General features: G+C 43.4%; 1 protein-coding gene across 4 annotated transcripts in view; it reads right to left on the minus strand.

Moving 5' to 3' along the window:
- kat2b (K(lysine) acetyltransferase 2B) overlaps positions 1-21,361 on the minus strand; it is a 127,720-nt gene that overhangs the window by 26,058 nt on the left and 80,301 nt on the right. For all 4 annotated transcript variants that reach the window (XM_041183467.1, XM_041183469.1, XM_041183470.1 and 1 more), the window contains exons 16-17: positions 9,660-9,723; positions 9,479-9,563 (exon numbers count right to left, since the gene is read on the minus strand). In XM_041183467.1, the coding sequence (XP_041039401.1) occupies positions 9,479-9,563; positions 9,660-9,723 (149 nt within the window). The remainder of the gene's footprint in view (positions 1-9,478; positions 9,564-9,659; positions 9,724-21,361) is intronic.

A 21,361-nucleotide genomic window follows, 5' to 3' on the forward strand; every position in this document is an offset into this window, starting at 1 on the left:
AGCCCTTTGAGCCAGTTCTACCATTTAATGAGATCATGGCTGATCTTCTACCTCAACACCATTTTCCTGCACTATCCTTGTATCCCTTGATGTTCTTAATATGTAGAAATCTATCAATCTCAGATTTGAAGGTACTTAACAACTGAGCCTCCACAGCCCTCTGGGGCACAGAATTCCTAAGATTCACCACGCTCTTGAATCAAGGAATTCCTCCTCATCTCAATCATAAATGTCCAGCCCCTTATTCTGTGACTGTCCCCCCTGGTTCTAGACCACACCCCACCACTCCCCCCCCTCCCCCAGCAAGGGAAACATCCTTCCTGTATCTACTCTGTTGAGCCCTGTAAGAATTTTGTATGTTTGAATGAGATCAACTTTCATCCTTCTAAACTCCAGAGAATAAAGGCCCAGTATATTTAATCTTTCTTCATAGGACAATCCCTCTATCCCAGGAATTAGCTTAGTGAACCTTTGTTGCACTCCCTCTATGGCAAGTATAGATTTCCTGAGGTAAGGAGACAAAAACTGCATACAATACTCCAGGTGCAGTCTCACCAAGGCTCTATATAATTGCAGTAAGATATCTTTACTCCTTTACTCAAATCCTCTTGTAATAAAGGTCAATATACCATTTGCCTTCTTAATTGCCTGCTGTGCCTGCATACTAGCTTTCAGTGACTCATGAACAAGGACACCCAAGTCCCTTTGAAGTTCAACACTTCCCAGACTCTCACCATTTAAGAAATACTCTGTATTTCTGTTTTTCCAACCAAAGTGGATAACCTCACATTTCTCCACATTGTACTCCATCTGCCAAATTTTTGGACACTCACTTAGCCTTTCCAAATCCCCTTGAAGCATCATTGCATTCTCCTCACAACTCACATTTCCACCTAATTTTGTGTCATCTGCAAATTTGGGAATATTACATTTAATCCCCACAGCCAAATCACTGATATAGACTGTGAATAGCTGGGGCCCAAGCACTGATCCTTGCAATATCCACTAGTCACAGCCTGCCCTCTGTTCCTACCCTCATTCCTACCCTCTGTTTTCTGTCCATTAACCAGTTCTCAATCCATGCTAGTATATTACCCCTAATCCTATGAGCTCTAATTTTGTTTACAAACGTCTTGTGTGAGACTTTATCAAAAGCTTTCTGAAAGTCTAAATATACTGCATCCACCAATTCCCCCTATAGGGCAGAATTTTACGGAAGCGGGATTTTACGTTCCTGCTGAAGTCAATGGGATTTATAATGTCTTGCCGCATTTTTCAGCCTCATCCCCACCAAAACAGGGCCATAAAATTCTGCCCATTGATTCTGCTAGTTACATCCTCAAAAAACTCCAACAGGTTTATTAAACATAATTTCTCTTTCAGGAATCCGTTTTGAGTCTGTCCAGTCCTACCATTATTTTTTAAGTGTCTTGTTATCACATCCTTTATTACAGATTCTAGCATTTTCCCTACTTCTGATGTCAGGCCAACAGGTCTGTAGTTTTCCTAACTTTCTCCCTCTCTCCTTTCTTAAATAGTGGCGTTACATTTGCCACCTTCCAATCTGCAGGAACCATTCCAGATTTTATAGAATTTTGAAAGATGACCATCAATGGATGTAGGTCATTAGTTCCAGGGGTTTATCTACTTTAAGTCCCATTCATTTCTCTGGTACTTTTTTCACTAATATTAATATCTTGCAGTTCCTCATTTACACTGGATCCTTGATTCTCTATTATTTTTGAGAGGTTTTTAGTATTTTCCTCTGTGAAGAAAGACACAAGGGGCAGGATTTTGCCCTTGGCGGGGGTGCTTGCTGGGGGCGGTTGGGAAGCCCTGCAATCGGCTCTGCACCATGATTTTATGTGGGTGGGCCAATTAAGACCCGCCCGGCGTGGAATGCGAGTGGGCCTAGTGCGAACTTCACACATGCACGCAGGAAAGCGCTTCATTCTCCCTGAGGCATGGAGCTGCTTCAGGGAGATGAAGCGCTGTTTAAAATAAAGAATAAAGGAAATAAAATTGTCATAAAACATGTCCCCTCATGTGGCTCTGTCACATGAACTGGGACATGTTTTTAATTCAAAAATAACATTTTTATTTGATGTTTATTTGCTTTAGGAAACCTCATCCCACCTGTGGATGAGGTTTCCTAAAAAATGTGAAGGCCGCTAGGACTTTTCCCCAGTGTAAATTTTAATTTAATTAGCTTCTTAATTTTAATTGTCAGCGAGTGTGCAGCCAACTCGAGCACGCGCCTGCCAAATGAAATATCGAGAGACTGCATGATGACATCGGGACGTCATCGTGCAGCATTTTACGCTCGGGTGTGCGCCTGCATGCCAAGCGTAATATTCTGCCCAAGATATTTGTTTAGTTTCTCTGTCATTTCCTTATTCCTCACTGTATATTCTCCTGATTCCTCTTGTAATGGATCCACATTTGTTTCCGCGAATCTTAGTGTTTTTACCCACCTATAGAAGCTTCTACAGTCCATTTTTATGTTTCTTGCTGGTTTACTTTCATATTCTATTTTCCCTTTCTTAATCTTTTTCTTGGTCCTCCTTTGCAGAATTCTAAAATGCTCCCAATTCTCAGGCTTACCATTTTTTGGGCAACTTTACATGCCTCTTCCTTTGATCTAATGCAATCCTTGATTTCTGTCAGTAGCCATGGGGCAGAATTTTATATTCCGCGGGTGCGTGCCCAACCCGAATGGGTATAAAATTGTGAGAGATGATGGTGGACGAGCATCCCGATGTCATTGCGCACTCGTGTGATATTTTGCTCAGCGGGTGTGCGTGGCAGTCGAAAAAGCACCCGCTCACAATTAAGCCCATTAACAGCGCAATTGTCTGCGATTTTTCATGGCCCGTCCAACCTTATGGTTGGCAGATGGGCCAATCAGCCAGGTGGCCTTTACTTCAAAGGGTGGGATGAAATCTCCGTTATGATATATAATAAAAAGAAATATCTGGGGACAGCAATTTTACGAGATATGCTTTCAGGTGCTTGACTGTGCTGCATGGACATTTTTTGCAGCATTTGTGTGCTTTCTTTTATTATTTACAGGTCTGCAGCTATCTACCTTCAGGGAGCTCAGTGTAAGTGCTCACCTGCACCTGCGGTAACGTCAGCAGTCGCCCTCTTCCCACCCCCACATCGGCAGCGCTGAGCTTTTCAGCGTGCGTTTCGGCTGGCTGGCCATTAATTGGCCAGCCAGTGTAAAATCACAGTCGGAGGCTGATTGCGGTCGGGGACCCATTTCCCGACTGCTCCCGGGCCTGCCAATTGCGCATGCCCAATGAGTGCAAAATTCACTTTCCTTGCTGGGTTTTTGTGCATTAAAGAAATGGGTTTTTGTTATAAACTATATATTAGTTCCTTAAATGTTAGCCATTGCCTGTCCACCATCATTCTATTTAATGTAGTTTCTCAATCTACCAAAGCCAATTTGCCCCTCATATCTTCATAGTTTCCTTTGTTTAGATTTAAAACCCTAGCCTCTGAACTACATCACCTTCAAACTTAACGTAAAATTCTGTTATATTATGGTCACTCTTTTCTAAAGGCTCCTTTACAAGAATTATTAATTAGCCCTTTCTCTTTGGACAATACTAGATCTAAAATAGCCCATTCCCTAGTTGGTTCCTCAATGTACTGCTCTAGAAAACCATCCTGCATACATCCCAAGAATTTGTCCTCCACAACACTGGTACTAATTAGGTTTACCTAATCTATATCTAAACTGAAATCCCCCTTGTTACATGCACCTCTAATTTCCTGACTTTCACTGTGACTTACACTGCTACTGCTGTTTGGCGGCCAAAAACAACTCCCACTACTGTCTTCTGCCTCTTGCTGTTTCTTGTTTCCACCAAAACTGATTCTACATCTTGATCTTTAGAACTAAGCTCACGTCTCACTACAATACACTAATGACCTCTTTAATTAACAGAGCTACCCCACCACCTTTTCCCAGCTTCCTGTCCTTCCTGGATGTCACAAACCCTTAGATATTCAGGTCCTAGCTTTGGGTTCCTTGTAATCATGTCTCTATAGTGACCATCTGGACACAAATATGAAATTCTATTTGAGCTGACAATTTATCTGTTTTATTGCAAATGCTGTGGGCAATCAGATACAGAGCCCTTAATTCAGTTTTTTTTGCTGTTTTTGTCAACTCAACTCTGGCTCTATCTGCTGGCATGCTTTTAAGTTTACAATCAGTGTCCCTTTCTGCCATATATTGATTATCATTACCTTTATTGCTACCTTGGTCTATTGATTGTCATTGATTTTATGCTTGCCTTATTGCTACCTTAGTCTATTGATTGTCATAGAGGATTGTCATTTCCCTTTACTCAATCTTCCCTAATATGATCCCTTTCCCCTCTAGTTAGTTTAAAGCCCTCTCTACTTCCCTAGTTATACGACTCACCATGACAGGGTTGATAGGAGTGACCACTGCACAGTCCTTGTGGAAATGAAGTCCTGTCTTCACAATGAGGATACCCTCCATCATGTTGTCTAGCACCACCACCGTGCTAAATGGAACAGATTTTGAACAGATCTAGCAACTCAAAACTGGGCATCCAAGAGGTTATCGCTGTATAAGTGTTGCTTGATAGCACTGTCGAGGATACTTTCCATCATTTTGCTGATGATCAAGAGCAGGTTGATGGGGTGGTAATTGGTTGGGTTGGATATGTCCTGCTTTTTGTGGACAGAACATACCTGGGCAGTTTCCTACATTGCTGGTGTTGTAGCTGTACTGGAACAGCTTGGCTAGGGGCACAGCTAGTTCTGGAGCGTGTCTTTATACTATTGCTGGAACGTCTTCAGCTCTTTCTTGATATCATGTGGAGTTATTCGATTAGGCTGAAGACTAGCATCTGTAATACTGGGGACCTCAGGAGGAGGCCATTAACAGCAGCACAACTGTATTCAACCACAATCTGTAACCTCTTGGCCTGGCACAACCCCCACTCCACCATTACCATTAAACCAGGGGATCAACTGGAAAGTTTAGGTGGACATGCCAGGAGCATCACCTGATATATGCATGAGGCAAACCTGAAAATGAGCTGTCAACCTGGTAAAGCTACTTGCATGCCAAATAGCAGAAACAGCATGCAACAGACAGAGCTAAGCAATCCCACAACCAATGGGTCAGATCTAAGCTCTGCAGTACTGCCACATCCAGTTATGAATAGAAGTGGACAATTAAACAGCTAACAGGAGGAGGAGGCTCCACCAATATCCGCAATGAGAGCGCCCAGGACATCAGAAAAAGACAAGGCTAAAGCATCTTCGACCATCTTCAGCCAGAAGTGCCAAGTGAATGATCTACCTCAGCCTCTGCTTTAATTTTTTGGGCGATGGCCTTTTAATTAATATGAGGCTGGATTTCCATCCATCTCCAGGAGGAAGTCCTGCCTCAAAGAGTTGCCGGCAAATCAGAGGCCAGCAGTCCTGCACCACACCAGGATTGGTGGCCATGCTGGTATCGCAAGAGACCCAGGAGGAAGAGGAACCAAGAATGCCCCCAAACCCCAGTAGGTAGAGGATCTCTCCGCGGCTGGGTTGGTAGGCCATGAAAAACGGCATATTGGACAGAGTGGGGTGGTGGGGAGATGTGGGGAGCTGGTGGATGCAGGGAGGCAAAAACCATAGGGGCATTGCCAATTGGCAGAGGGTGTTCAGGAAGGAGACACCCCCACTTTTCACTGACCAGCAGCTTGGAGATTTAAACCTGCCGGGCTACACGTTGGGTGCAGACCTCTCCCATTGCCTGTTAAATCAGAGTGATGTTGGGATGAGGCCTTTAATGGGGCATTTATTGCACACTTAAAAGCCTCAATTTGGCCACAGTCAGACAGCCCACCTGATGCCTCACCCACTGCTTGTAAAATTGTGGTGGTCAGGTGATTTGCAGGACCACCCACCTATTTCCTCTCACAGTTGACCCATGAAATTTATCCCTAGGTGTGATCTCACTAATGCCACATATAATTGCAGCAGAAACATCCTGGGGGTAAAAAATTGAATTAGGCTGGAAAATGGGCTCAGGAATCATGAGCTGTGACTAACAGTTAATTTATGTGCCTCCATTAATTTAAACGATAGTGACGTGACAGGCAGATCACCCAAAAACATTGCACCACCCTCACAGGCACACTTACCTCTCTGTTGCAGGACAAGGTGGCCCACAACCAGAGTCAGCAGCACCTAACAAACAGGCATAGCTGCCTGCCCTCACCCCCCAATTGAGTAGACGGTGCGTTTAGCTTAACATCTTTCACAGGAAAAATCTTTTGCAATCAAGCAAGGTCAACATGGTTTTGTGAAAGGGAGATCTTGTTTGACCAATTTATAGGAGTTCTTCGAGGAAGTAACAAGCAATGTGGATAAAGGGGAACCTGTGGATGTGCTGTACTTAGATTTCTAGAGGGCATTTGACAGGATGCCACATCAAAGGTTAATACGCAAAATAAGAACTCAGTGTAGGGAGTAACATGTTAGCATGGATAGAAGATTGGTTAGCTAACAGGAAACAGAGAGTAGGCATAAATGATTCATTTTCAGGTTAGCAAGAAGTGATGAGTAGAGTGCCACAGGGATCAGTGCTGGGGCCTCAACTATTTACAATTTATATCAATAACCTGGATGAAGGGACCAAATGGAGGGTTGATAAATTTGCTGATGACACCAAGAAAGGTAGGAAAGTAAGTTGTGAAAAGGACGTGAGCCTGCAAAGGAACATAGATATGTTAAGTGAGTGCGCAAAAATTTGGCAGATGGGAGTATAATGTGGGAAAATGTGAACTTGTCCACTTTGGCAGGAAGAATAGAAAAGCAGCTTATTACTTAAATGGAGAGAGATTGCAGAACTCTGAGGTGAAGAGTGGTCTAGGTATCCTGGTATATGAATGGCAAAAAGTTAGTATGCAGATGCAGCAGGAAGGAAAATGGAACGTTGTCTTTTATTGCAAGGGGAATGGAATATAAAAGTAAGGATGTTTTGCTATAGTTGTACAGGGTCTTGATGAGGCCACATTTGGAGTGCTGTGTACAGTTTTAGTCTCCTTAGTTAAGGACATAATTGCATTAGAAGCAGTTGAGAGAAGGTTCACTCGATTATACCTGAGAATGGGGGAGGGGGGTTATCCTATGAGGAAAGGTTGGACAGGCTGCACCTGTGTCCATTGGAGGTTAGAAGAATGAGAGGTGATCTTATTAAACATATAAAGATCTTGAGACAATTTGACAAAACGGATGCTGAAATAATGTTTCCCTTTTTGGGAGAGACTAGAACTAGTGGACACAGTTTAAAAATAAGGGGTCTTCACTTAAGACAGAGGTAAGGAGAATTTTTTTCTTGCAGAGGTTTGTGAGTCTTTGCATTTCTCTTTCCCAGAAAGCAGTAGAGGCAGGGTCATCGAATATTTTTAAGGCTGAGGTAGATAGATTCTTGACTAACAAGGGAGTCAAAGGTTATTGGAGGTAGGCGGGAAAATGGATTTGAGGCCGCAATCAGATCAGCTTTGATCTTATTGAATGATGGAGCAAGCTAGAGGGGCCGAATGGCCTACTCCTGCTCCTAATTCATGTGTTTGCATGACAATCATTGGACTGAGGCTGTGACCAGTTACAGGGGATGATGGTATTTTCTTACCTAATCCAACTTCTAACATCCCACTTCCCCCTTATCCCACAATTACTTCTGATTTAAAAGTTACAGATGGTGTAAGCAAGCTTTTCACCCTTTTCTTCACCCTAGTTCCACCCTTGTGCTTTTGTCCTTTCAAAAATCCAGGAACTGACACCTGTTCTTGCACAGTGAAGTACAAGAGAAGCAGGACACTGATGAAGAAGAAACGCTATCACTCGATTTCACACTCACAGCCACCAGCTCAGCTACATTTAGAAGGTGGCAAAGAGGAAGGACACTTTGGGCATGAGCGGCCTCAGCCATGGCAAGGGAAAGTATAGCTTGAAAGTAAGCCTATCGGACAACGAGGTCACACATGGGTTCTGCTGCAGCGGACTCATGAGAATTTCAATGGGGTGGCCTGCAGAAAAAGGCAGATGGTGATGTACACAAGAACCCTTGCTGTATCTGCAGGCCAACCAGAAAGCCAGGGCAGAAGCATGGAGGAGTCTGGCTACAACTTGGCACAGGGCTTTGCACACGCTGCTCCAGATTTGTGTTGAAGTGTTTCCATAAGATCCTAGGTAGATAAGGCCTTTCACTGACACCTCTTCTCCCTTGCCTCCTCCTTTCTGGCAGAGCAGCTTATCCCTCTTCTTTGCTTCTGCTGCATCGCTGTCTCATGCTGCAGACTAAGGGCAACCATAAATGGGAGCAAGCGTTCGGACCAGAACTCTTGAAATCAAAGCCAAGGCTTTTTCCGCACGCAGCACCACTCCGAGTCGACTTCATAAACTTTAACCAACTCTACAACCATCAAACACCTGTACAAACTCAAACAGAGCCAATATAAATTAATTATCAACTAGCCTGAGAAGAGCACTGTCATCAAATCAGGCTAACTTATTGACTGACATTTCAATCTGCATGCGCTGCATACTTCTAGAGCATGTTCCTGACAGACCCACACTAACACCAAGATGATATTCGGCATGGTCATCAGCGGACATCCCTACTTCTGACCTTATGATGGAGGAAAGGTCATTGATGAAGCAGCTGAAGATAGTTAGGCCAAGGACACTATCCTGAAGAACTCCGCTGGTTTCCCCTTGCTCATTATACCATCAAAAAAAAACTCTAATACATTTGTTAGACACGATTTCCCTTTCATAAAAACATGCTTACTCTGCCTAATCACATTAGTTTGCTGGTACCACATCCTTAATAATAGATTTTGTGTTGGCTTGCTGTTTATAGGCTTAGATTTACAATTTGTTCTAATTCAGTAACTGATTTCTGTACAAATTAAAGACTCCGGAGTTAGCTATTTCAGTTCCACTTTAATTTTACTGTAAAATTATTTTTAATTTTCAGCCCTATCTCCAGACGAAATGAGTGACCATCCCAAAGCCACCACTGCTATGGCAATGGCAATATTTACTGGGCTTACTTCTGGGCAGACATTTTGACTAAACTGGCTGGAGCAGACACCATGCACTCACCATCGCTTAGTATCAACTGGTGGCATAAATAAATATCTCCTTTCGTGGAACCAGGACATCCCTGTGTTTTTTTGCTGCCTCTCCAGAAGACTGGGTGACTATGGAGGACTATGATGCATGTAGGATGCACTGTGTCTGGATGGATAAACTCTGTCCTTTTTTGTGCATTTGTAAAAACATCCTTTCTTGAACAGTTTTCAGGACAAATCGTGACATTTCAACAACATAACATGAAGGTCACTTTTAGGTCAGACTCCAAACTGTAACTTTAAAAAGGTTTAATTAGGAGTCATTGAAGCTTTATAGAAGAATTCTTACATACCCATTGGAAAGCGAATTACTTCATAATATCCAGGGGCCTCAGTTTTCTTAACTGGTTCCATAAACGGCCAAGCACTTTGGTGACTCTGTTAAAGACAATTCAGATTTTTAGTTTCAAGTGGCAAAAATAAATGTAAGATAAGTAAACAGCTGTAAATATTAAGATCAGATTTGCTTTTTACCTTTACTTGTTGTAGGATGTTCTTTAAAATATTGTAAAGCTGGTCAGGGTCTCTGGAGTCTTTTCTGAAACAAAGCAGTCAAATTTAATAAAGGAACCTGCAGTGGAATCTCCTAATTCAACTGTTCATATTTGCTGGAGCAAAAATAAAAGAAAAATGGTCATAAGTGGACAAGTTCAAAACAACACATTTTCTGTTTTTGTAATTTATTCATTTTTTATGGAATTACCATCCTAAAAAAGTCACCATCCTACCTGAAATTCACAGTGATTTTGCTGAAAATATTTTATTCAACGAAATTAATAATCCCCTGTGCAAGGTTTAGCCTATTGGCAATGAAAACTTAAACATTATAACAGTAGTAAGTCTAATACTTTGAACCTGTAACAAACTCCAAAATTCCTGCTCTGTAAATGCAGACACAAAGGCAATGATTGTGCGTGCATTTCACTTTGGAGAAAGTAGCTTATTTTGCAGTGAGAAGCAGCCATTATAAAATTGATGTACATTATTTTTTCATACAACATCCAGATAACATGTTTCTGTTGTCAGTATGTATGTTGTATAGAGCCAACTCTGAACCAAATACTGAGCTGGAACAACACTAATCAATATATCTAATCCCATTACTTTGGAGCAGGCAGTTTAGCAATAGCCAACAATGACTCTGGAGAATGTCCCAGCCATGGCAATGACTGACAAGTGTCACAGCAGATCCCCGTTTGTGTCAACACACATTGTAACATATGCTCCAAACTGCACTCTGGTGGTGTAGATCAGGCCACTTAGTCAATTTTACACCTCTTCAGTTCCCTCATCCACATTACTGGGTGAAACTGCCATTGAACAGTGATATTCCTTTATAATATCAACATTGGGTGCTGCCATAGCACAGCAAACTATTGCCTTCCAGTAGGGTGAATCAAGGTTTAGTCAAAAGGATACATTTTGAGATGGTTTTTAAAAGATGGAAAGAGAAATACTGAGGAAGATTGCAACAAATTAAAGGAGGACATTAATAAATTTGCAGAATGGGCACAAGCTTAGCAAATAAGGTTCAACACAGATAAATGTGGAAGAGTACATTTTGGTAGGGTTGCTTATTACTTGGAAGGTGCAACTCTGGTGGGATAGAGGAACTAAGGGATATTGGAATACAAGTACATCAACCAGTAGAAGTTCTGCCAGAGGTTATCAAAGCCATTTAAAAAAAAAGCAAAAGTTTTTATTTCTAGAGGGACAGAATTGAATAGGGAAGTTATGCTAAACCTGTATCGAAGCTTGGTTAGACCACACTTAAGAGAGTACTGCCTGCAGTTCTGGATGCCATATTATAAAAAGGATATAGGACAGTGGAGAGGGTGCAGATAAGATTTACAAGGATGATACCAGAAATGCATGGGTATACATATCACAAAAGGATTCAGAGGCTGGGGCTCTTTTCCTTTGAAAAAGAAGGCTGAAAGGTGACCTAATAGAGGTCTTTAAAATTTTATAAGATTTTGATACAGCGAATATAGAGAGAATATTTCCTCTTGAGGGGAAAGGCATAACTAGAGTCCATCAATATGCGATAATCACCAAGAAATCCATTAGAGAATTCAGAAGAATTCCACCTATGAGTGGTAAGAATGTGGAAATTACTACCACAGGGAATGTTGGAGTGAATAGTATAGCTGCACTTAAGTGGAAACTAGATAGGACTAAGAGTGAGAAGGGATCAGAGGATTATGATGATAGAGTTAGATGAGAAAAGATGGGAGGAGGCTCCAATGGAGAACAAACACCAACATGGACTGGCTGGACCAAATGGCCTGTTTCTGTGCTGCATTTCCTGTGTAATCCTGAATATCTTATGAAATGGACAGAGGAGAGATTTGTGGAGAGAATTCCAGAGAGTAGGGTCATGGAGGGATAAACGGAGGGGAATGAACAAGGCAAACCTGGAGGGCATAGAACAGGGCATAAAGCCAGCAGAAAATGCCAATATGGCATAGGACAGGCATCGGATGGACTTGAATATAAGGATGAGGGTTTAAAATGCAATGAGTTGGGCCAGGATCAACATAGGTTAGCTAGGACTGTTGCAAAAGCAAGAGATAATGTTGGACTTCATGAGACAGAGGTCAGAATGTGGGAGTTAGAATCGCAAAATAGGCAGGAGGTCATTTGACCTGTCATGCTGTGCTGTGCTGAAGGGGGAAATCACCTCATCCACTCTCCTGCCTTTTCCCTGTAGCCCTGCAATATTTTCTTTCTCAGATAATCATCCAATTCACTTTTGAAAACCTCAATTAACACTGCCACTGTGAAGATGGATGCTACTTTTTCAATATTTTTGGGAATGTGGCAGTATTCTGTGAAGAAGGCTGGTGTGTGTATGTGTGTGTGTGTCTATGGGTAATTAAACTGGGGGAAGGTTAGGAAAGAAAGCTTGCCTGTGGAAACTGAGAGATAAAAGGTAAAGATGCTAGATACATGCATCTATAGTGAGTGTATGGTGAAGCTGAAATTACAAGTAAGTAAGTTGGGTTTTAAAATTTGCATTAGGTGATAGAGAAGGACTTGACTTTTCAGTTGTTAAATTTTAAAGGGAGTTTAAGGGACTTTTAGAACTTACAAAGGTTTCATAATAGAGGAAGGTTATTAAATTTAATTTGACACGAAAGTGGAGGCAATAGGAAGACATGAAAGATTTTTATATTTTGGAAAATTTGAGTTCAAAGAGGTGCTTAGGTCAATGGAGTCTAGGATGAAAGGGAAAAAAGGATATTTAAAGAAAGACGTTTAGTTGAGTTCAGCTTGCTGTGGTGGGGGAGATGTCCTGAGACCGACTCAATGCTGAGAAAAGTTGTGAATTTGAAGCAGCCATCTAGTTTCAAGCCAGAAAAGTCTTTGGGCAGAATCGTCCCAGATTTGCACAAAGTGAGCTAGTGGGTGGGAAAAAAGTTGTTTTACTGGCCATCTGCAAAGATGGGTTTTCACGATGTATAGTTCCATTCCTGGAACGCCCTGCCTCATTAATAATGCATTCCTGGGAAACACGCCGGATTGCTGGTGAGGTGGCCTCTGATCTGCCCGCCCTGTCGTCACCTCTGGCCTTCAGTAATCTGACAGCCATAGTTAAAGGGCCAGCATTCTTTAAGAGATCGGAAGGTGTTGCAAAGTCATGAATGCCAAAGGGAGGAAACATGCTGCCCCCAAATTTAGCGACACCTTCCTCGGGTGTCTACTAGATGCAGTAGAGTCCTGCCGTGAAGTCCTCTACCCCCGCTCTGGGTGAAGACCAGCAAGCAAGGTCACCAATCCACCATGGGAGGTGGTGGCAGCAGTGGTCAGTGCCAACGCTCTGCAAAAGAGGGCAGCTAAATAATGCCAAAAGAGGATGAATGATCTCCTCTGTTCCATCCGGGTGAGTCACTCTTCTCATAACTCTCAATTCACACACTCACAAACTCATCACACATCCACAGGGATTTCATTTACTGCCAGTTCAAGGGACATCATCATTCACTCTCTCATACACTCTCTCACACCTTCATCTGCCCTACAGATTGTGTCCCCATCCCATCTATGGCACCACTCACCACCCACACTTGCCAGGCATCCTTCTCATCTAGCCTGGCAGCCACCCTGCTTACACTCTCCCCATCTGTGTTCATGCAGGACAAGCCGACACATAACAAAAGGGAGAGGTCACAGACTGGTGGAGGAATGCCCAACATCAAGGTCCTCACAGATTTTGAAAATATAGTCATCCACCTGGACGGTGTAGATCTGGACATTCCTGTGCTGAGGGCAAAGTCGGCACTGCCAAGCAAAGTGAGGATCCAGCAGTGCAACATCCAGCAGACAACCATGCTGTGAGTGAGTTCCCCTGTTCCACAGTCCCCTACCATGTATTGATTATTTCGCAGGCACATCTGGGAAGCAACCGAGGGGGTCCATGAGTTAGGTTCTCGACTCAAGCCCCGAAGACACTTGGGAGGAAGAATCTAATATCCCCTAATTGAAGACCTGTCATAGCTCTCATCCACACCCTCCACCAGGTTAGAGACACACACCTCGGTGGGAACCAGTTCTAGAGTAGGTTCAGGGTACAATCCGGTGAGCACATCGCACTGTCTGATCAGCAGGTGGAGGCAGGGACTTCTCAGGTTTCCAGTACTTGGAGGACTATTGGAGGCCAGAAATCTGCTGAGTCCGACTCAGATGAGGAGCCTCTGGACTCGGTCATGTCACAGCTGCTGGAGCTGCAAAGGCAAGCTTGAGAACAACAGGAAGGGATGTCCGCTGCACTCCTCAGATTGCAAGGCAAATGGGAGGAGTCCATCTGCCTTCAGTGTGAGGTGATAGCACCAGCATGCCAATGCACCAAGGTCAACACTGGTAGTGCACTAGTAGGATAGCCATGGAGACCTTGATCCAGGACATCGGTCCTGCATTGCTGCACGGGCTAAACTCCATCAGTAACGCCATAGTTGGCCTCCAACAGTGTCAATGTGAGAGAGGTGCAGGCAGCTCAATCTCACTCCAGCTCCCCCTTCTCCTTAAGGAGTCAGCCAGGGGCCCTCAGGCACTCATAGGGAGGAGGATCAGCAGGTGCACAATTCCGGGAGTGCCTGGCCCATCCGAATCCCCTCTTCCTATGATCCCAGTAGCTACAGCTCCACAGGCCGAGGAGCACTGCCGCACAGGACACTGGAAGCAGGCCGGGGCCTTCCAGAGGATGCCCACCAAGGTCATCACAAACAGGTTGTAGCAGTCAGCAGGCTCTTGTATGTTTAAGCTTTTTTTCTTCTTGTTAATAAATATTTTAATGTTAAAATCCTAAAAGTGTTACTGGGATTCTATGCTCTTGGGATCAGTAGTTTTCCCCTCAGTTTCAAAATACAAAAAAAAGTTATGATCAATAAGGCAAGTTTTCCTCTGGGATTTGGCTTGCTCAGCAAATAACATCAGCTGCGGTCGTAACATCAGGCAGTGCATTCAAAATCCTAAACACTCGCTGCACGAAGAAGTTTTCCTCATGTCACCATTGCTTCTTTTGCCAATTACCTAAAATCTGTGCCCACTGGCTTTTGATCTTCCACCAATGGGGACAGTTTCCCGCTATCTACTCTGTCTAAACCCCTCATGATATTGAATACCTTTATCAAATCTCCTCTCAACCTTCTTCACCAAACAGAACAGTCCCAACTTCTCCAATCATTCTATGTAGCTGAAGCTCCTCGTCCCTGGAACCACTCTTATGGGTCTTTTCTGCATTCTTTCTAATGTCTTCACATCCTTCATAAAGGGTGGTGCCCAGAACTGGATGCAATACTCCAGCAGATGCGAGGCTAGTCTTTTTGTATCCTATGCTCTTAATGATAAAGCCATTTGCTTTATTTATTGCTCTCTCAACCTGTTCTGCCACTTGCAATGATATATGCAGGTCCCTCTGCTTCAGCACCCACTTTATAATTGAATTCTTTATTTTATATTGTCTTGTTGGATTCTTCCTACCAAAATGAATCACTTCACACTTCTCTGCATTAAGTTTCACCTGCCACTTGTCTGCCCATTCCATCAACTCACGTTCTTATGAAGTTCCTACTCTATCCTTCTTGTGGTTTACAATACTTCCAAGTTTCGTGTCATCCCCAATTTTTGAAATTGCATCATGTACACCTGGGACTATGTCATTAATGTATATCAGGAAGAGCAGGGACCTTGGGGAACTTCAGTGTAAGGTGATAGCACCAGCATGCCAATGCACCAAGGTCAACACTGGTAGTGCACTAGTAGGATAGCCATGGAGACCTTGATCCAGGACATTGGTCCTGCATTGCTGCACGGGCTAAACTCCATCAGTAACGCCATAGTTGGCCTCCAACAGTGTCAATGTGAGAGAGGTGCAGGCAGCTCAATCTCACTCCAGCTTCCCCTTCTCCTTAAGGAGTCAGCCAGTGGCCCTCAGGCACTCATAGGGAGGAGGATCAGCAGGTGCGATAAACCTTTCTCCAATCCGAAAAACACCCTTCTCTGTTTTTTGCCACTCAGTCAATTTCATATCAATGTTGCTACTATCCCATCTATTTCATGAGCTCTAACTTTGCTCACAAGTCTGTTGTGTGGCACTATATCAAATGCCTTTTGGAGGTCTATGTAAACCAAATCAACAGTATTACCTTCATCAATCCTCTCTGTTATCTCATCAAAAAGCTCAACCAAGTTAGTTAAACAAGGTTTTTTCTTAACAAACCCATGTTGGCTTTTCTTAATACAAATTTGCCCAAGTGAGTATTAATTTTATCTGGAATTATGGTTTCTAAAAATTTCTCCACCACCAAGGTTAAATTGACTGGCTTGTAGTTGCTGGGCTTATCTTTACAATCTTTTTTTGAACAAGGATGTAAATGCAATTCTCCAGTCTTCTGGGACCACCCCTGAATCTAAGAAAGATTGGAAAATTATGGTCAGTGCCTCCGCAATATTCACTCTCACTTCCCTCCGTATCCTTGAATGTATCTCATTCAGTCCTGGCACCTTATCAACTTTCAGTACAGAGTGCCTATCCAAAACCTCCCCTTTATCAATTTTGAACCTTTCAAATGCTTGAATTACCTCCTCCTCCACCATGCCCTGGGCAGCATCTTTTCCCTTGGTAAAGACAGTGTAAAGTGTTCATTCATCCTCAGCCATGTCCCTGCCTCCAACTGTAAATCCCCTTTTTGGTCCCTAATCGGCCCCACTGCTCCTTTTAGCACCTTTTTACTATCTATATGCCTATACAAGACTTTTGGATTCCCTTTTATGTTAGCTGTCAGTCTCTCCTCAAACTCTCTCCTTGTGTCTCTTACTTGCTTTGTCAATTTCCCTCTGAACCCTCCTTATTTGGCCTGGCTCTCAACTGTATTATCCACCTTACATCTGTCATAAGCACACTTTTTCTGCTTCATCTTAATCGTCATCCAGGGAGCTCTGGATTTGTTTGCCCTTCATTTCCCCTTAGTGGGGCCATTCCTTGAATGTACTCAAACTATCTCTCATTTAAAGGCAGCCTATTGTTCAGTTACAGTTTTGCCTGCAAATGTTTGATTCGAATTTATCCAGGCCAGATCCATTCTTACCCCATTGAAGTTGGTTTTGCCCAGTTAATTATTATTATTCTGGATTGTACTTTGTCCTTTTCCATAGCCAATCTAAACCCTAATATACAATAATCACTGGCAGTGCCTACTTTCGCATTAGACTAGATTCGCATTAGAGTGGTCTAGATTCTGTCCTCGACCCAACTAGGTCATCCTCTTTCTCCAACACTGCAAAGTTCTCCTTAATCAATACTGCCAACCCTCCTCCTTTCCTTCCTTTCCTGAAGACATTGTATCCAAGTACATTTAATGACTAGTTCTGTTCTTCTTTAAGCCAGGTCAATGATAGCACCAAACATTCTATTTCCACCTGGCTATCTACACTTTTAACTCACCAATCTTATTTACTACATTCTGTATATTGACATAGGAGAGGTGATAGTGTAGTGGTATTGTTGCTGGATTAGTAATTCAGAGACCTAGGGTAATGGTCTGGGGACCTGGGTTTGAATCCTGCCACAGCAGATGGTGGAATTTAAATTCAATAAAAATCTGGAATTAAAAATCTAATAATAATTATGAAACCACTGTTGTTTAAACAAAAACCCATCTGGTTCACTAATGTCCTCTAGGGAAGGAAATCTGCTGTCCTTACCTGGCCTCCAGACCCACAGCCATGTGGTTGACTCTTAGCTGCCCTTTTAACTCTGGTACTATCTGTCTCTCGCAATATTATTTGCACCTTGGTATCACTCTCTAGTATTACCTCCTGGTTTCCACATTCCTGCGAAGTTAGATTCAACCCTCCCCAATAGCACTAGCAAATTGCAGGAGAGAGGTCAGGGTCTGGGCTTTGTGGGAGCAAGGTCAGGGTACGGGACTTTGCGGAAGAGAGATCAGGATGCGGGACTTTGTGGGAGAGAGGTCAGAGTGTGGGACTTTGTGGGAGAGAGGTCAGAGTGCGGGACTTTGTGGGAGAGAGGTCAAAGTGTTGGACTTTGTGGGACATCGAAAGTTGAGTTTGATCAAGTGCAATTTAGGATGGGAGACACGCTAGGAAGTCTGTAGAGAAACTGAGTCTAGAGATGGCAAAAGCATGTACTAAGGTTTCAGCAACAGTTAGGAAGGTGGCGGGTGTGTGTGGTTATGCAGAGATGATCTTGTGAAGGTGAAGTAAATATTTACCAAAATAATTCTTGGGAAATGGAAATTGTTGACAAGGAAGGCATGTATTGTCAATCATGCCTTGAACCACTATAGTCTATATGGTGAAGGTGCTGTAGGTATGGAAGTCCAGAATTTTCATCCAGGAATGATGAAGGAATGGCAAAATACATCCAAGTGAGGAAGATGTGCTACTTCGAGGGGAACCTGGAAGTAATGGTTCTCCCATGCATTTTCTAGATGATGGAGATTGTGGGTTTGGGAAGTATTACCAAAAAAGAAGCCTTGGTGACTCACTGCACTGCATCTGTGGAAAGTACATACTTCAGCCATGGTACAGTGGCTGCGAGTGCAGATCAAATGGACTGCTTTGTTATGAATGGAGTTGACCTTCTAGACTGGTGCAGCAGCTGCACTCATCCAGGCAAGTGGAGAATATTCCTTCATGCTCCTGTGTTTCATTGTTGGTGGAAGGCTTTGAAGAGTCAAGAGGTGAGCCATTTGCTACAGAATACCCAGCCCCTGACCTGCTCTAAAAGCTATTGCATTTATGTGGCTGGTCCAGCAGTGAGGGATAATAAAAGAAATGGATTTGATACATTTGGTCTGGATTGGTAGTGGCCTTCATGGTGTTCAGGATAAGTCCCATGCTCTAGTAGGCTCCGGTGAATATGTCAACCATCTATTTTAGCTCTTCAGTGTGAGCACTAACTTGTCCAGCATTAGCAGTATTACAAAAGTGTTTTTTGTCTTGATTGTGGCCTTCAGCATTTGAGGTTGAAGAATTTACCATCAGTATGACAAGTTACCCAGCGGGAGCCTGTCAGTATTAAGTTGCATCATTGCTGTAAAATAAATTCAAGGTGATCACATAGAGTCAACATGGCTTTGTCAAAGGGAAGTCATGTTTAACCAATTTATTGGAGTTCTTTGAAGAAATAACATGGATATGTTATTGGACAAAGGGGAACCAGTGATGTACTGTACTTAGATATCCAGAAGGCATTTGATAAGGTGCCACATCAAAGGCTATTGCAGAAAATAAAAGCTCATGGTGTAGGGGATACCATATTGGCATGGATAGAAGATTGACTAGGTAACATGAGGCAGAGAGTAGGCTTCTAGTTGGTTTTCTGGTTGGCAAGATGTAACAAGTGGTGTGCCACAGGGATCAGTGCTGGGGCCTCAATTTTTTACTGTTTATATAAATGACTTGGATGAAGGGACCGAAAGTATGGTTGTTAAATTTGTTGATGATACAAAGCTAGGTTGGAAAGTAAATTGTGAAGAAGACATAAGGTGGCTACAAAGGGATATAGATAGCTTAAGTGAGTGGGCAAAGATCTGGCAAATGAAGTATAATGTGGGAAAATGTGAAATTGTCCATTTTGGCAGGAAGAATAAAAAAGAAGCATATTATTTAAATGGTGAGAGATTGCAGAGCTCCCAGATGCAGAGGGATCTGGATGTCCTAGTGCATGCTCACAAAAGATTAGAATGTAGACACAGCAAGTAATGAGGAAAGCTAATAGAATGTTATTATTTATTGCAAGGGGAATTGAATACAAAACATTACGCTTCAGTTATACAGGGCATGGGTGAGACCACGGGCATAATTTTCCATGCATGCTGGCACAGGCATCATGGCAGGTGTGAGCAGGCAATATGGCGGGAAAGCCAAAAATCGGTTTCATGATATGATGAAACCATTTGCAATTGTTCTCTCCGCCCATCAATGGCAGGTCCCATTTCCCGCCACCGCATATCGGTAACTTCATTGTAATCCATCTGCATATCATTATAAACACGGCTGGCCAGAATCATTCCCCTACGCTGGATCATCTGAGCGCACACCGATGTGTTTCACAACTGTACATAAGCGATGTGTACCTGGTGAGCTGCACTTCGCTTGGGACTTCGAGGTTTGTTTGCTTACCTTGCTTTGGGGCAGCACTCGTGGTCATCAGTGACAGGCTTCACAGGCAGCACCACATCACTTTTAGAGGGGCTCACAGGCAGGTTTTTACCTACCAGACCAACAGGGAGGTGAGGGTGGTTTTTCAACAGCTGCAGGGCTAGGGTTTGCTTGGGGAAGGGGAAGAAGTGGCCTCAGCCAAGGGAAGAGGCTGTAGTGTGAGGGCTGTACTGAGGAAGGGAGCTATCCCAGGGTGTGTGGGGGCACAGCTGATCTGTGCAAATGGCCTCAAGATGGTGAGCGCTGAGAAGGCAGTCTCCAGAAGGGATGAGGCCAAATAGAGATGTGAAGATGTGTGTGAGGGAGTGAGTGGTGATACCCCTTGAGCTGGCACTGAGTGAGATGCCAGTGAACGTGCGATGGGCTTGAGTTTGTGAGTTTAGAGTGATGAGATAGTTGCCTTACCCTGGTGACATGGATGAGATCATTCATCTTCTTTCTGCACCAGATGGCCAACCTCTTCTGTGCAGCGTTGGCAGTGGCCACCACTGCCAACACCTCCCAAACTGGAGTAGTGAGATTGCTGGACCCCTTGCATCCAGAGTGGGGGTGGAGGACATCGGACCTCCAAAAAGCATTCCAATGATGGGTCACTGAACTCTCCTTGGCTTTCAGGTCCATGTATTCACTGGAGCAGTCCTGGACTGTAAACATTGAGAACTTTGTGGGCAGCTGCAGTTTAGATATGGCATCCTGAGTGAGGGAATGGCAAGATAACGGCATGGCAGGCAATTCAGAGGTCGCCTGCCAGCAAGACGGTGTGTTTTCTGTGGCTGCATGATTAATAAGATGGGATTGGGATGATACAGCATGAAAAACTGCAATTGCGGCTGGCAGGTAAAATGTCCTTTTTCCTGCTCGCTACTGCACTCAGTGCAAATCTGGGATGATTCCTCCCCACATCTGGAGTACCGTGTACAGTACTGGTCTCCTTATTTTAGGAAGGATGGGAATGTATTGGAAGCAGTTCAGAGAAGGTTTACTAGATGAATACCTGGAACGGAGGGTTGTCTTATGAGGAAAGGTTGGACAGGCAAGGCTTGTGTCTGCTGGAGTTTAAAAGAGTCAGAGGTGACTGATTGAGACATATAAGATCCTGAGGGGAGGATATGGAAAGGATGTTTCTTCTTGTGAGGGAATCTAGAACTAGGGGTGTGGGGGGGTCACTGTTTAAAAATAAGGGGTCACCCATTTAAGACAGAGAAGGAAAAAAAAATTTCTCTCAGAGGGTTTTGAGTCTTTGGAACTCTCTTCGTCAAAAGGAGGTGGAAGCAGAATCTGAATATTTTTAAGGCAGAGCTAGATAGATTCTTGATAAACAAGGGGGTCGAAGGTTATCGGGGATAGGTGGGAATGTGGAGTTGAGGTTGCAATCAGATCAGCCATGAACTTATTCAATGGCAGAGTAGGCTCAAGGGGCCAAGTGGTCTACCCCTGCTCCTAATTCATATGGTTATATATAAGATTGAAAATAGTGCTGGTGCAAT

This window comes from Carcharodon carcharias, chromosome 3, assembly GCF_017639515.1.
Source record: "Carcharodon carcharias isolate sCarCar2 chromosome 3, sCarCar2.pri, whole genome shotgun sequence".
Lineage (NCBI taxonomy): Eukaryota > Metazoa > Chordata > Chondrichthyes > Lamniformes > Lamnidae > Carcharodon > Carcharodon carcharias.